This window comes from Leopardus geoffroyi, chromosome D4 (genome assembly GCF_018350155.1).
Source record: "Leopardus geoffroyi isolate Oge1 chromosome D4, O.geoffroyi_Oge1_pat1.0, whole genome shotgun sequence".
In the NCBI taxonomy this organism is placed as follows: Eukaryota; Metazoa; Chordata; class Mammalia; order Carnivora; family Felidae; genus Leopardus; species Leopardus geoffroyi.
In genome coordinates this window covers 81,821,523-81,836,370 of record NC_059342.1, presented here as the reverse complement: position 1 = coordinate 81,836,370, position 14,848 = coordinate 81,821,523, and the positions used below count along the sequence as shown (strand labels likewise).

The following is a 14,848-nucleotide window of genomic DNA, read 5'->3' as shown; positions in this document are numbered from 1 at the left end:
CTTTAGTACAAAGTTGGCACACAGTAGGAATACATAAATATTGACTCTGTTTCATCAGCCATTACAATAACAGAAAGGAGTGTTCTTGAGTTAAAGAAATGAAACATTAAGGAAATACCATAAAATATATATTAATTTAATTCTTCATCTCCTATGACAATCATTCAATATTTATCATGATCTCCACAATGTGGTATAGTAGAAAGAGGATGAGTATTAGAATCAAACTTACCTGGTTTGGGGAAGTTATTTACATTGAGTCATACTTTTCACAACCCTGCCTCAAAGAACTGATGTGAAGAACAATGAGGAACCTTGTAAATACTCAATACATGTTTGTATTCTCATACCTTCACCCTGTGCCATAGTACCCAAGAGTAGGGGTACTTGAATCCAGAGCGTATGTCATATACTTTAGTTCACTCTGGCTAATACTCTGGTTTTAGAGATGAGAAGGGAGAATGGTGTCTTGCCTTCCCTTAGCACTGAGATCCAGAGGGAGCCTGAGACAGAACATCTCATTCTAAAGCCAAATAAATGAGTGAGAATCTCCTTTTTGTTGTGCCCCTAACCCGGAGTTACCTGATAACCTTCCCTTAAAAATCAGTCTGAGAGTGGTGAAATCACCAAAATGATGGAGGGCAGGGTTGCTCAGGATACCAGGACCAGGCATCACCGTCATGGTGAGAGGAATGTTTTTCAATTGCCAAATAGTTTACACAAGGCTTCCTTCATGTCTCTGTTCCTCAAGCTATAGATGAATGGATTTAGCATGGGGATAATCACCATAGAGAATGGCATCCCTGCTTTGACTCTCTGCAGAGTGAATTGATGGAGGAAATAAATAAACACCCATAAGAGATCCATAGAAGAGCAGAACCACTGTGAGGTGAGAACCACAGGTAGAGAAGGCTTTCTAGCACCCTCCAGGAGATGAGATGCCAAACATAGCCCAGGAAATGCAGACATAGGAGAGGACAATCAGCATGAGGGGAACCGTGAGGAACATCAGGCCCATGGTGATGATCATCAGCTCACTAATGCGGGTATCTGAGCAGGCAAGCTTCAGTAGAGCACTGGGATCACAGTAGAAGTGAGGGATGGCTTTGTGGGCACAGAAGACCACACAGGTCAGCAGCAGTCTGTTCACCAGGGCAGGGCAGTTGGTTAGCACCCAGCACATGGGCAGTTGGTTAGCACCCAGCATTAGTGCACAAAGTTGGGGACTCATAGCTGTGCTGTAATGGAGTAGCTGACAGATGACCACATAGAGGTCATATGCCATCACAGCCAGAAGGCAGTTGTCAAGGCCACCAAACACAAGGAGGAGATACAGCTGTGCAAGGCAACCAGAATGGGAGATGGTCCAACTCTGGGTATGAATGTTGGCCAGCATTTTGGGTATTGAAGCAGAGGTGAAACAGACATCAGTTAATGATAAGTTTGCCAGGAAGAAGTACATGGGAATATGAAGGTGTGGGTCAGAGCTGATGACCAGGATGATGAGCAGGTTCCCTGTCATGGTGAACAGGTACACGCCCAGGAAAACGCCAAATAGGAGAGATTGCTCCTCTGGCTGCTCAGAGAGTCCTAGAAGGAAGAAGTCTGAAATAGCAGTTTGGTTCACTCTGCTTGGTTTTCCCATCCCTGTAGTTCTTGTTATCTGTTCAGATATTCCCTGTGTTAGTATTTAATTATTAGATCAACCACAGATGTATCTGTGTAGCCAGAACTATATTGGGGAAAAAAGGATAATAAATGGACCTTGACAATGAGAATCTTGGATCTCATTGGACATGTAAGAACATACCCACAGGACATAGAAACAGGCAAGATAATATCCATACAAATGCAGATTGTGCTTTTGATTTAAATGGGGTCCAGGGAAGAGATCAGTTTGACTAGAGAAGTCAGTGTAGGCTATTGGAGGAGCTAAGAATTGGGTATATCCTTGAAGACATGATTGGAAAAGTCATTAATGTTTAGTGATTGATAATTTGCTTTGATGCCTCTCCCCCAACACACACACACACACACACACACACACACACACTCACCAATTAGACAAAATAGCCTCCTCTCTACTAGCCTCCCCAATCCCTAGAACTTGACCGTACCATTTAGCTCCCCTCCCTATGCTCTTCCCTAACTGGGGCCACAGGGTATGTGGGCTAAGGGCAGTGAGTATCTGTGATGTCTCATCTACCGCATCTCCTCCTCTCCACAAACAGGAAGGGGGCCACACCCACCCCATGATCACTATCTCTTCTTTGTCACTGTCCTCTTCCTCTTCTGCTTCTTTGTACCTATATTCACTCTAGGAACTGATATTTCAGTTCTCCTGGCCTCTCATCATGATCAGCTCCTATTTGTAGAGACTGGTTAAATACCAGACATCTTCATGGCATTCTTTTATTCTTCATAAGGCCATGACATAGGTGCTACTATCCTTGTAAATGATGACACTGAGCTTCAGAGATATTTGATGTATTCAAGATCAGATAGCTAGTAAATGACATTCAAATGCAGGTGTGCCTGACTCCAGAGCCTGTGCCTTTACCCCTACAATTGTACCATATTTCTCCGATATTTACTTTTCATCAGAGGAAGGAAGATGGAAGGAATCAGGCTCTGGTTCTCTGGGCTTGAAAGTAGCCACTCTGTTCTGCTCCCCTGGGATTTAGAGAGAGCTGGTGTGAGAGCTCATTCCATATTGGCCTTGTAAAAACTACGGCCTTAGACGTTTCTGTGAATAGTTAATCCTCTATTTGTTCTTTGGTTCGTAGAGTGACTTCTGATCGTAGGTGGAAAGTCAGCTCATCTACCCAGGAAACTTCTGCCTAGTTGTTGTGTTGGGAAGTGTGTGTGTGTGCGTGTGTGTGTGTGTGTGTGTGTCCTGCCCCTTGTAGATTCTCACCTGTGAGAGCATGGATCAGTGTCCGGCATCTTCAGATTTTCCATTTCTTTCTCCTGGATGGATAATTCACAATGAGGAAGTTTCTGGGATCTTTAAGACTCAGTCAGCAGAGTTTGTGTCTATTGAGTCCAGAGTTCATTAGGAACATGGAGTGTATGATTCCTTTGCAGCTTCCCTAAGCCTGAGAAGACAAGAGACTTTCTTAGGGTTTTAAAGGCTTCTTGAAAACATCTCCCAAAGTGCTCATTAGAGCCAACCTCAGTGTCATTGTGCAGCCTTTCCTCCAGCCAACTCTGGCTGGATGCTGGGAGAACTGAGGGCAAATATTTCCCAGAGTTAAGCTCAGATGTCGGTCTCAGGAGTGTGATTCTGAGGCCTCTTGCTGGGATACAGTGCACTTCAGCCTGACCAGCAGGTCCCTAGGAAATTGTACCTATGCACTGGACAGTTGGATTTCTGTCCCATACTCTAAGCAAAATTGCATTGAGGGAAGTGTCAGAAATATAAATTATAATGATTTCTGTTGGTGATTTTCCTAAACAAAGTAGTCCTAATGTAGAGCAACCTCCTCAAGTCCTAAACTCTCAACTAAATGAGGCAGCCTATATAGAGCACACCAACCATAATGTCTGATACATAGAAGCTGCTAAAAATGTTTTATCTCCTGTATTTTTATTAATACTATTGAATTGATACTATTATTAATATTATTGAACACTTTCATTACACAATCTCAAGTAATACAGGAAGCTTAGATACAGGAACTATTATTATTCCCATTTTACAGATGATGAAACAGAGGTCCAGGGAAGATAACGATTTGACCAAGGTCATACAACTACTAAATGAAGGTGGTAGAATTCCAACCTAAGTCTGCATGACCTTAGAATCCATGTTCTTAACCACACTTTGTCCTAGTGTCATTACTGGTTTTAATTGTCAACAATTCCACAGATAGAAAATAATCTCATTTTTCTAACTCACATGTCTCTGGTTACTAGTGAGATTGACTATTTGTTTCATCTGCTTTTTAACCATGGTTAATTATTCCCCAAATTATCCTATTAATATGTTTCTCCTTTATCTACTGGGATATTTGTGGGGTTTTAAAATTGATGTTAGAGGCAATAAAACAAATGAAAATATTTTATGGGTGTTGTTTTCTGTCCTTGCCATTCCAAGACGTCTACAACTTTTTAAAAATGTTTTTTATAGTCAAAATTGACAGATATGTGGCTTTGTGATTTTTTCCATTACTTTTATACTGAAAAGTCTTTCCATCTTACATAACAGGAAAATGTCATTTAGTTATTTCTTCTAAATTTTAAACAGTACGTTTAAAAATTTTTCTCCTTTTTTCTTGCAATATTTTATTTAAATTCAAGTTACTTAACATACAGTGTAGCATTCCTTTCAGGAGTAGAATTTAGTGATTCATCCCTTAAATATAATACCCAGTGTTAGTCATAACAAGTGCCCTCCTTAATGCCCATCAACCCAAATTTTAATTTACTTGCAATTTATGTTGTGGTATAGTGAAAGAAAAAGATCTACTTTTACTTTTAATTACTCACAATAGCTAGTTTTATCAGGACTATTTTTTAATAACTCATGCATTTTCCAGTGCACAGGTCTGTGCACCTGTGCCTGGCCTTTCCAAATCATGTGGGCTGCTCACAGCACTGGCAGCAGAGTTCTGAAAGTGGGCCTCTTGACAGCAAACATTTTAAGAGATCAAGGTGAAAACTGCATGATTTTCATAAAACCTAGCTTTGGAAATCCTAGAATCTCATTTTCACTACCTTCTATAGATCAAAGAAGTCACGAGGGCCAAGCCAGTGACTAAGGGAAAGAAATTAAGCTCCATCTGTCCATAAAAAGAATAGCAAATAACTTTTGGCTTTCTGTAATTTACCACCACATGAAATTATTTAAATTCTTCTCACATTCAAAATCGATTCACTCCTTCCCTCAAAGCTCAGAATTTCATTGCATTGGAACATCAGGTCAGTGTCCAAGATCTTGTGTCGAAACGAGGTCCTGGTGAAAATGTGTTTCCTTAGATTCACTTCCCTGTTCATTGTCATTCTCAATCTGGAGACGTGGGACGTGAGAGACAAGTTATCTCTCTCCTCCCTCCTCACGCGTACCCACCATGATGCTGATATGGGCATGGGATAACTACAATAGACACTCCAAATCCTCAGGGGCAAGGATAGGACAGAGAGAGGAGCAGGAGGCAGAGAGTGATGTTGTTGCTTATACTCTACTGATGGATATACCACACTTCATCTGTTCTACTGTTGATAGCCATTTAGATGATGATACAAATATTCTTATACAGCCTCTTAGAGAACATACATACACATTTTAGTTGAATATATATTTAGTAGTAGAATTTGGGGGTTCTAGGTTTTGCATGGTTTCAACTTTAGTTTTTCAGAATGATTTTCATGTATACATGACAAATATCTCCTCTGGGTGTTGAATTTTCACTTTCTTATTGGTGTCTTTTGAGAAATAGAAGTTATTAATTTTAATATAGTCCAATTTATTTTTTTCCTTATGATTATGTTGTTTGTGTCCTAAGAGATATTTGCATACTTCTTCATTATGAAGATATTCTCCCATGTTTCCATCTAAAGTCCCCATTATTTTTTATTTCTATATGAATCTCTTTGGACTTGATTTTTATATACAGCATGAGGTCAGAGTCAAATTATATTTTTCTCCCATTTGGATATCCGATTATCTCAGATGATTTATTGAAAAGGTCATCTTGGAAAGTTTATTCTGCTATGTTGAAGAGTCACATTCATAATTCAGGTGAACATTTATCTATGAATCTGTTTATAGACTCTTCTGTTTCATCAGTTTTTCTGTCCTTGGTAAATACCACACTTTTAATTATTATAGTTTTACAATATCTTGATGTATGGTTGTATAAGTCTTCTAAATTTGTTTCCTTGGTTATCCTTGGTACTTGTGTTTTTATGTGAACTTTAGAATTAGCTTTACACACACAGACACACACACAACCTGCTAGAACTATGAATGTGATTTCATTGATAGGCTAATTTGGGAAGAGTGTATACCATAGTAATGCTGAATTTTTCAATCTATGAATATAGTATATCTCTTCATTTTTGCCTACTTTATTTCAATAACATTTTAATAATATTTTGTAAATTTTAGTAAAGAGGTCTTGCACTTTACCTTAAATGTATTCCTGGGTATCTGTGCTTTTATAGTCTAAAGTAAATAACATGTTTAGAATGTTTGTTTCTGTTTGTTCATGGCTAGGGTGCAGAAATGCAGTTGGTTTTGTATGTTAACTTTTGTATTGAGTGACCTTGCTATATCATTTTTTTTTTAATTTTTTTTTTCAACGTTTATTTATTTTTGGGACAGAGAGAGACAGAGCATGAATGGGGGAGGGGCAGAGAGAGAGGGAGACACAGAATCGGAAACAGGCTCCAGGCTCTGAGCCATCAGCCCAGAGCCTGACGCGGGGCTCGAACTCAAGGACCGCGAGATCGTGACCTGGCTGAAGTTGGAAGCTTAACCGACTGCGCCACCCAGGCGCCCCTATTGGTCATTTTATTAGTCATAGATTTGGAGTGAATTTTTAGGTGTATAATCAGATTGTCTGATAATTATCTGATAATAATACCAGTATTTCCAATTCCTATTTTTCAATATTTTACTTAAATTCTAGTTAGTTAACATATTGTGTAACATTGGCTTCAGGAGCACAATTTATCACTATATATAACACCCAGTGGTCACCACAAGTGCCCTCCTTAGTACCCATCACCCATTTAGCCCATCCCCCTGCCCACCTACCCTCCATCAACCCTCAGTTTGTTCTCTATAGTTAAGAGTCTCTTATGGTTTGCCTCCCTATCTCTTGTTTTCCCCCTTTGCCCTATGTTTATCTGTTTTGGTTATTAAATTCCATGTATGAGTGAGATCACGTAGTATTTGTCTTTCTCTGGCTGACTTGTTTCACTTAGCATAATACATTCTAGCTCCATCCATATCATTGTAAATGGCAGGATTTCATTACTTAATAGCTGAGTAATACACACACATGCACACACACACACACAAACATACATACATACATACATACATACATACATACATACCATATCTTCTCCATCCATTCATCAATCAATGGGCATTTGGGCTGTTTCCACAATTTGGCTATTGTTGATAATGCTGCTATAAACATTATCCCTTCAAATCAGTACTTTGTATCCTTTGGATAAATACCTAGTAGTGCAATTGCTGAATCATAGGGTAGTTCTGTTTTTAACTCTCTGAGGAACCTCCTTACTATCTTCCACAGTGCCTGCACCAGTTTGCATTCCCACCAACAATGTAAGAGGATTACCCTTTTTCTGCATCCTTGACATCACATCTTGTTTCCTGCGTTGTTAATTTTAGCCATTCTGACTGTTATAAGGTGGTATCTCATTGTAGTTTTGATATGTATTTCCCTGATGATGAGTGATATTGAGCATCTTTTCATGTGTCTATTAGCCATCTGTATGTCTTCTTTGGAGCAAATGTCTATTCATGTCTTCTGCCCATTTTTAAGTGGGTTATTTGTTTTTTGGGTGTTGATTTTTGTAAGTTCTTTATATATTTTGGATACTAACCCTTTATCAGATATGTCATTTGCAAATATCATCTCCCATTCCAAAGGTTGCCTTTTAGTTTTGTTGATAATTTCCTCCTCTGTGCAGAAGCTTTTTATTTTGGTGTAGCTTCAGTAGGTTTTTTTTTGCTTTTGTTTCCCCTGCCTCTGGAAATAAGAAGTTGCTATGACTGGTGTCAAAGAGGTAACTGCCTGTGTTCTCTAGGACATTGATGGTTTCCTGTCTCACATTTAGTTCTTTCATCCATTTTGAATTTATTTTTTTATATGGTGTAAGAAAGTGGTCCAGTTTCATTCTTTTGTGTGTTGCTGTCCAGTTTTCACAGTACCATTTGTTGAAGAGACTGTCTTCTTTTCCATCAATAGTCTTTCCTTCTTTCTTAAAGATTAGTTAACCATAGAGCTGTGGGCCCATTTCTGGGTTTTCTATTCTGTTGCATGGATCTATGTGTCTGTTTTTGTGCCACTACCATACTGTCTTGATGGCTACAGCTTCATAATATAAGTTGAAGTCTGGAATGATAATATGCCTCCAGCTTTGCTCTTCTTTTTCAAGATAGCTTTGGCTATTCCAGGTCTTTTCTGGCTCCATGCAAATTTTAGGATTATTCGTTGTAGTCCTGTGAAAAATGCTGTTGGTATTTTAATATGGATTGCATTAAATTTGTGCATTCTTTGGGGGTAGTATAGACAGTTTAACATATTTGTTCTGTAATGAAATGGCACTAAATTCCTATCTGTCAGTAATTACTCCAACTGTAAATGAGCTACATACTCCAATCAAAACACACAGAGTATCAGAATAGATTAAAAAAAAACAAGACCCATCTATTTGCTGCCAGCAAGAGACTCATTTTAGACTGAAAGACACCTGTAGATTGAAAGTGAGGGGATAAAGAAAATATTTACCATGCAAATGGATATCAGAAGAAAGCCAGAGTAGCAATACTTATATCAGGCAAACTAGATTTTAAACTAAAGGCCGTAACAAGAGATGAAGAAGGGCATTCATTACATCATACTAAGGGGGTCTATCCAACAAGAACATCTAATAATTGTACATATTTATGCTCCTAACTCAGAACACCCAAATATATAAAACAATAACAAACAGAAAGGAAATCGTTGATAATAATACGATAATAGTAGGGGACTTTAACACCCCACTTACAGCAAAGGACAGATCATGTAAGCAGAAAATCAACAAGGAAACAATGGCTTTGAATGACACACTATACCAGATGGACTTAACACGTATATTTGCAACATTTCACCCAAAAGCAGCAGAATATGCATTTTTTTTTCAAATGCACATGGAACATTCTCAGATTAGATCACATACTGGGTCAGAAATCAGCCCTCAACAAGTACAAAAAAATTGAAGTCATACCGTGCAAATTTTCTGATCACAACACTATGAAATTTGAAGTCAATCAGAAGAAGAAATTTGGAAAGATCACAAATTCATGGAGGCTAAAGAACATCCTACTAAAGAATTAATGGTCAACCAGGAAATTAAAGAAGAAATTAACAAGTACCTGGAAACAAATGAAAATGAAAACATGACCATCCAAAACCTTTGGGATGCAGCAAAAGTGGTCATTAGAGGGAAGTTTATAGCAATACAGGTCTACATCAAGAATCCAGAAAAGTGTCAAATATACAACCTAACCTTACACCTAAAGGAGCTAGAAAAAGAAAACAAATGAAGTATAAAGCCAGCAGAAGAAGGGAAATATTCCTAGTTTCCTATAGGTTTTATTGCAAATGGGGGTTGAAGTTTATCAAATACTTTTGTTTCATCTATTGAAATTTTGAAATGGTTATTCTCCTTTACGTGTTAGTGGAATGATTTTCACTGATTGGTTTTCAAATGTTAAACTAACCTATCATCACGAATAAATCCTTTGGCTCAGTGTAGTATGCTTTCTGTGTAACTCTGATTTTAATTTTGTAATTTTTCATTTAGAGTTTTGAAACATCAAAGATCATTCTTTGATTTTCCTTTCTTTTTATTTACCTCTCAAATTTTAGTATTAGTGCCATGCTTGCCTCACAAAAAGAGTCACAGACTTTTTCTTCTTCTACTATAAGACTTCAGTGATGAGTTCATGTAAGACTGATTATTTCTTCCTTAAATGTTTGGAAGAACCCAACAGTGAAATCACTTGGGACTTGATATTTTTATTATGGGAACTTTTGATAATGCATTCCATTTCTCTAGTAGATAGGAAACTATTCATATTTTCTTTTCCTTTGTCGGCTTTCATGTATTTTATCTTTGAAGTATTTGTCCATTTTACTCAAATTGGCATTCATCAGCTTAAAGTTGCTCATAATAGCCTTACATTAAAAAAAAAATTGCCCTTACATTAAAAAAAGTACAGGGAGTAAAAAACACAAATAATACCTGTAAAAATTAATGAATGTTTATATATGCATATATCCATGTAGCCACTATAGATGGAGCTAGAGAGTATTATGCTAAGTGAAGTAAGTCAGAGAAATCAAATACCATATGATTTCACTCATATGTGGAATTTAAGAAACAAAACATAGAGAAAAAAGAGTGAGAGAGGCAAACCAAGAAACTGACTCTTAACTATAGAGAACAAACTGATGGTTAGCAGAGGGGAGGTGGCTGGGATGATGGGTTAAACAGGTGATAGGGATTAAGGGGTGCATTTGTGATGAGCACCAGGTGTTCCATGGAAGTGTTGAATCACCATATTGTACACCTGAAAATAATATTACACTGTATGCTAACTGGAATTTAAATAAATACTTAAAATATATACATTTTAAAAATGTATTATGACATTTTAAAATGTATTAACAACATTTTCATCTCCCCAGTTTTCCTCCACATTACCCCAGAGATAAAAGGACTGACACTGATACTTTTTTGAGACTATTTAGCAACTAGAACTCTCAATTATTTTGGATGGGAATGTAAATTTGTATAAGCATTTGGAACATAGTTTGCCTACATATACTAAAGTTAAATATTGCTTACCCTAAGACTCAGACATATCACCTCTGCGTATACACCTGAGAGAAATAAGTACATATGGAAAAGACATACTTAAGGATGTTCCTGTCACCTTTACTCATAATAGTCAAAAATTGGAAATGACCATATATGTTCATCAAAAGAAAAAATGAATAAAGTATTATTTGTGTAATGAAATATTATATAGCAATACAATACAAATCATGTCACAACATGATTGAATGTGACAGATGTCATGTTGAGCTAAAGAAGCCAGATGTAAGAGTTCTACCATGTGATTCCTTTTACTTGAACTTTAATGATAGACAAAACTAATCTTCTGGTAATATGTATCACAAGAGTAGTTACCTCCAAGAGGATAATGGCTCAGAAGGGAAAAGAGGGAGCCTTCTAACTTGGAGGAGATATTATATATCTTGATTAGCGGGGTGTTACACAGGTGTAAACATGAAAAATTCATTGAGTTGTGCACTTCAGATTTATGTGCTGTGTTGACTTATGCCATAACCCAGTACATTTTTGGAAACTGGCTGGTAGCTCTATGCTTATAGATGGAGCTGTTGACTTTGAGTTCCACTGAAGCATGATCTGGCTTGGAAATGCGTTTTGAGGAGGGGTCTCCAATGCCAGTAGGAGAAGAAAATTATTCTAATATTCTATATTCAAGATAGAGGTCTAGAAGAAAAATCTGGATAAAGGGCTGTGGGTCTCAGCATTCAACATTTGGTGTGCATGTATAGTCATATATTTTCCTTGTTTTTCACATGATTCACTAATAATATATTTCTGAGCTATTTGTGGCAACCCCCATTCCCAAGCTTCTCCAGAAAGTAAACCTCCCAGTTTCTAGCTGGGATAAGACAGGGATAGCATTCCCACAGGGTGGGGTGTAAAGAGTAATCTAAGGGACCTAAGTTTTCCTGAAATAACTGTCACCTCTTAGACTACCCTTTCACTCCTGGGTCCCACGGTACCAAGGGCTTCCAGTTTGTGGGCCTTTTTGAGGATTCTTTGGTGTGACAAGATTGATTCTTATATTTCACCTACTGCCAGTTTAGAATTCCACTTTTCCATATCTGTTCACTCATTTAATGCCACATGGAGGTAAAGAAAAATTGCAGCATATGGAGCTAAACATGCAAAGAAGACCTTATTCAATACTATTGGCAGGTGAAGATATGGAGAAAAGAGAACTCTTGTTCACAGTTGGAGAAATTCTAAGTCGGTGCAGGCACTATAGGAAACAGTATGGAGGTACCTCAAAAAATTAAAAATAGAACTACCATACAGTCCAACAATTCCACATCTGGTAATATACTTGAAGTAAATAAAACACTATGTCCAAGAGATATCCGCACTCCGTGTTTATTGCAGCATTATTGGCCACAGCCAAGACACGGAAACAATGGAAGTGTCCATCGGGAGATGAGTGATATAGAAGCTGTGAGACACACACACATACAGACACACACACAATGGAATACTCTTCAGCAATAAAAAAAAGAATGAAATCCTTTCGTTTGCAAGAATACGAATGGACCTTAAGGATATTATGCTAAGTGAAGTAGGTCGGATGGAGAAAGACGAATACTGTATATGTGGCTCTCACTTATATGTGGAATTAAAAAAATACCAAAAAACCAAAAATCCCATACTTATAGACAAAGGAATCAGATTTATGGTTTCCAGAGGTAGGGGTTAGGAGTTTGGGGAGTTTGAATAAGGTGGTTAAAAGGTAGAAACTTTCAGTTATAAGATAAATAAGTACTGGGGATATAATATACAGCATGATGCCTATAGTTAACACTGCTGTGCAGTATATTTGAAAGCCATTAAAAGAGTAGATCCTAAGAGTTCTCATCACAAGAAGAAAAAGCAATTTTTTCCTTTTTTTTTTTTTTGGTATCTATATGAGATGATGGATAAGTAAACTTACCGTGGTAATCATTTTACAATATATGCAAGTCAAGTCACTATGCTGTACACCTTAAACTTATACAGTGTTGCATGTAAATTATATTTCAGTAAAACTGGGGGGAAGAGATGATTACAGGAGGGGAAAAATACTGAACTCAATTCCACTGGAAAAATAAAAAAGGCAGGAGGACTTTTTTTTTTTAAAGTAAGCTCTACACCAAATGTGGGGCTTGGACTCATGACCCTGAGATCAAGGGTCACATGTCCTACTGACTGAGCCAGCAGGAGGATTTTTAACTGCTGGGGTGAGCTAGTGGAAAAGCACTGGAGGCTGTTATAAGGTGGTTACTGTGATTAGACTGTGTTTGCTGACTGGCATCCACTAAAGTAGGGCTCCTACCCTTCCACAGAGACTAGGAGATAAGTATGTTCTTTCTTCACGATTGCATTTTAAAGAGATGGCTCCCAGGCCTTTAAGAAAGACATTCCCAGGTTGTACAACTGTCAAGAACATGAGAGAAGACTTATATCTCAAAGGGGCAGAGAAAAAAATTAACTCTGTAAGTCTTCTAAAGTAAAGCTCTAAGAAAGTGGAGGTCAGGGGCCCACAGCCAGGAGAAACTGCCTACAGCTTTGTCAAGTTGAGGGCAATGTTAAGACCATCTTGATCACCACTCTCTCACTTCTCCCCTCACCACTCCCTTTCTACTTTTATCTGTCCTTGTGGGGTTTGTGACTTTTTTAAAAAATCACTTTACTTTTAGCAGAATTTTAGGAGAGTGTAAAATTAGATACATGACTTTTTAAAAAAATTTTAATGTTTATTCATTTTTGAGAGACAGAGGCAGAGCACAATTGGGGGTGGGGCAGAGAGAGACAGGGAGACACAGAATCTGAAGCAGGGTCCAGGCTCTGAGCTGTCAGCACAGAGCCTGATGTGGGGCTAGAACTGTGAGATCATGACCTGAGCCTAAGTTGGACACTTAACCGACTGAGCCACCCTGGCTCCCCAGGATACATGACTTTAATATAACATCTTTAACTGGAATCCCGAGAATTCTTTCGGAAATATATATCATATGCCTCTAAACTCTTTGTAGCAGCTTTCAGATTTCTTGATAGGAAGAAATTAGGAACAGGAATTTTGTTGCAAGTGAGAAAGCTAGGATATTTATTTACAGAGAAAGTGCATTTTTGCATGGACTGTTTACAAATCAATACAAACAGCATAACTCCTTAATGCTACCACTTAACAGAGAAAAAGTAACAGCTTCCAAAATTTTTTAATGAAGCCAGTACTATACTAATTTGGTCTATTATGAGAGATTCAGACAGTAAATTGGGCAATTATGAATGTTAGCTCTAACAAGTCTCTAGGGAACTCTGTCCCATGGCTCCCTGTCTGCAGGTGCCCAAAGTGGAACCCTCTTCAGCTTTCTCCTGTTATTAGCCTGATGAGCCAGCGACCTGTTTCTGAGTTTCTCAGTTCAGGTTTCAAAAGACAAACATAAAATACCTCAAAACTCCTGAATACCGGTGTTGAAGGGGATCAGAGTACCACATGTCCCAGAGCATCTTAAAAATCCAGTACAGAACTTCTTTGTTCCAGCTGATGAATGTAACTAAGATAACTCTGGCCTTCCCTTCAGATTTATCCTTGGCTTGGTTTTGCAATCCTTTGTTGATCTCTTAGGCTTCTTGTCTAGAATCCTTCTCTCTCTTGCTCTCTCACTCTTGCTCTTTCTCTCATTCTCCCTTTTCCCCTCTAAACTTCTTTTTAACCTCAGCTTAGCAAGCTCTTTTTTGCTTCTGTATTTATTATTCTTGATCCTAAATTCTGATTCCAGTAAATCCCATTACAAACGTTGTCAAGAAGAATCTGAGCTCTTCCTACCTTCCTCCCAAATTAAGGACACCTGCAATGCCTTCTTCTTAGCAACCAGAGTAGCAGTAAGAAGAGAAACTTGAGACAAACTACAGGCTAGTAGTTATTGCCTTTGTAATATCCTCTCCATCATGTCCAAGCCAGCTCTTACTTGTTGGCAGACACAGTAGATGAGGAAGCAGTGGAGGTAAGTAAAGGGATCTTACTACCCTGTGATGACAGAGACACAGGTTGCCCTAAGGTTCAGGAAGCACCTCATTGTTGTCTCTAGGATCTACAAAGTTTTCTGAGACTTTAGACAGGATTAAGGATGAGAAACCCTTTTAGGGAAAGGAAGAACCAAAAGATAGAACAAGAGATATTAGCACAAGGCCCTTGAGTACAGCTTTGGACACTTTTAGAGGATTTCTGATGTTAACTGGTTGGTAGTATAGACTGAGGGACCTCTAC

The 14,848-nt window shown here is 38.0% G+C and overlaps 1 protein-coding gene across 1 annotated transcript; it reads right to left on the bottom strand.

Moving 5' to 3' along the window:
• Positions 1-656: 656 nt before the first annotated feature.
• Positions 657-2,464, bottom strand: LOC123593057 (olfactory receptor 1N2-like). The gene is given in 2 exon segments (XM_045468582.1): positions 657-787; positions 789-2,464. Coding segments are annotated over 2 exon segments (945 nt in total). The 5' UTR covers positions 1,646-2,464; the 3' UTR covers positions 657-699.
• Positions 2,465-14,848: the final 12,384 nt, after the last annotated feature.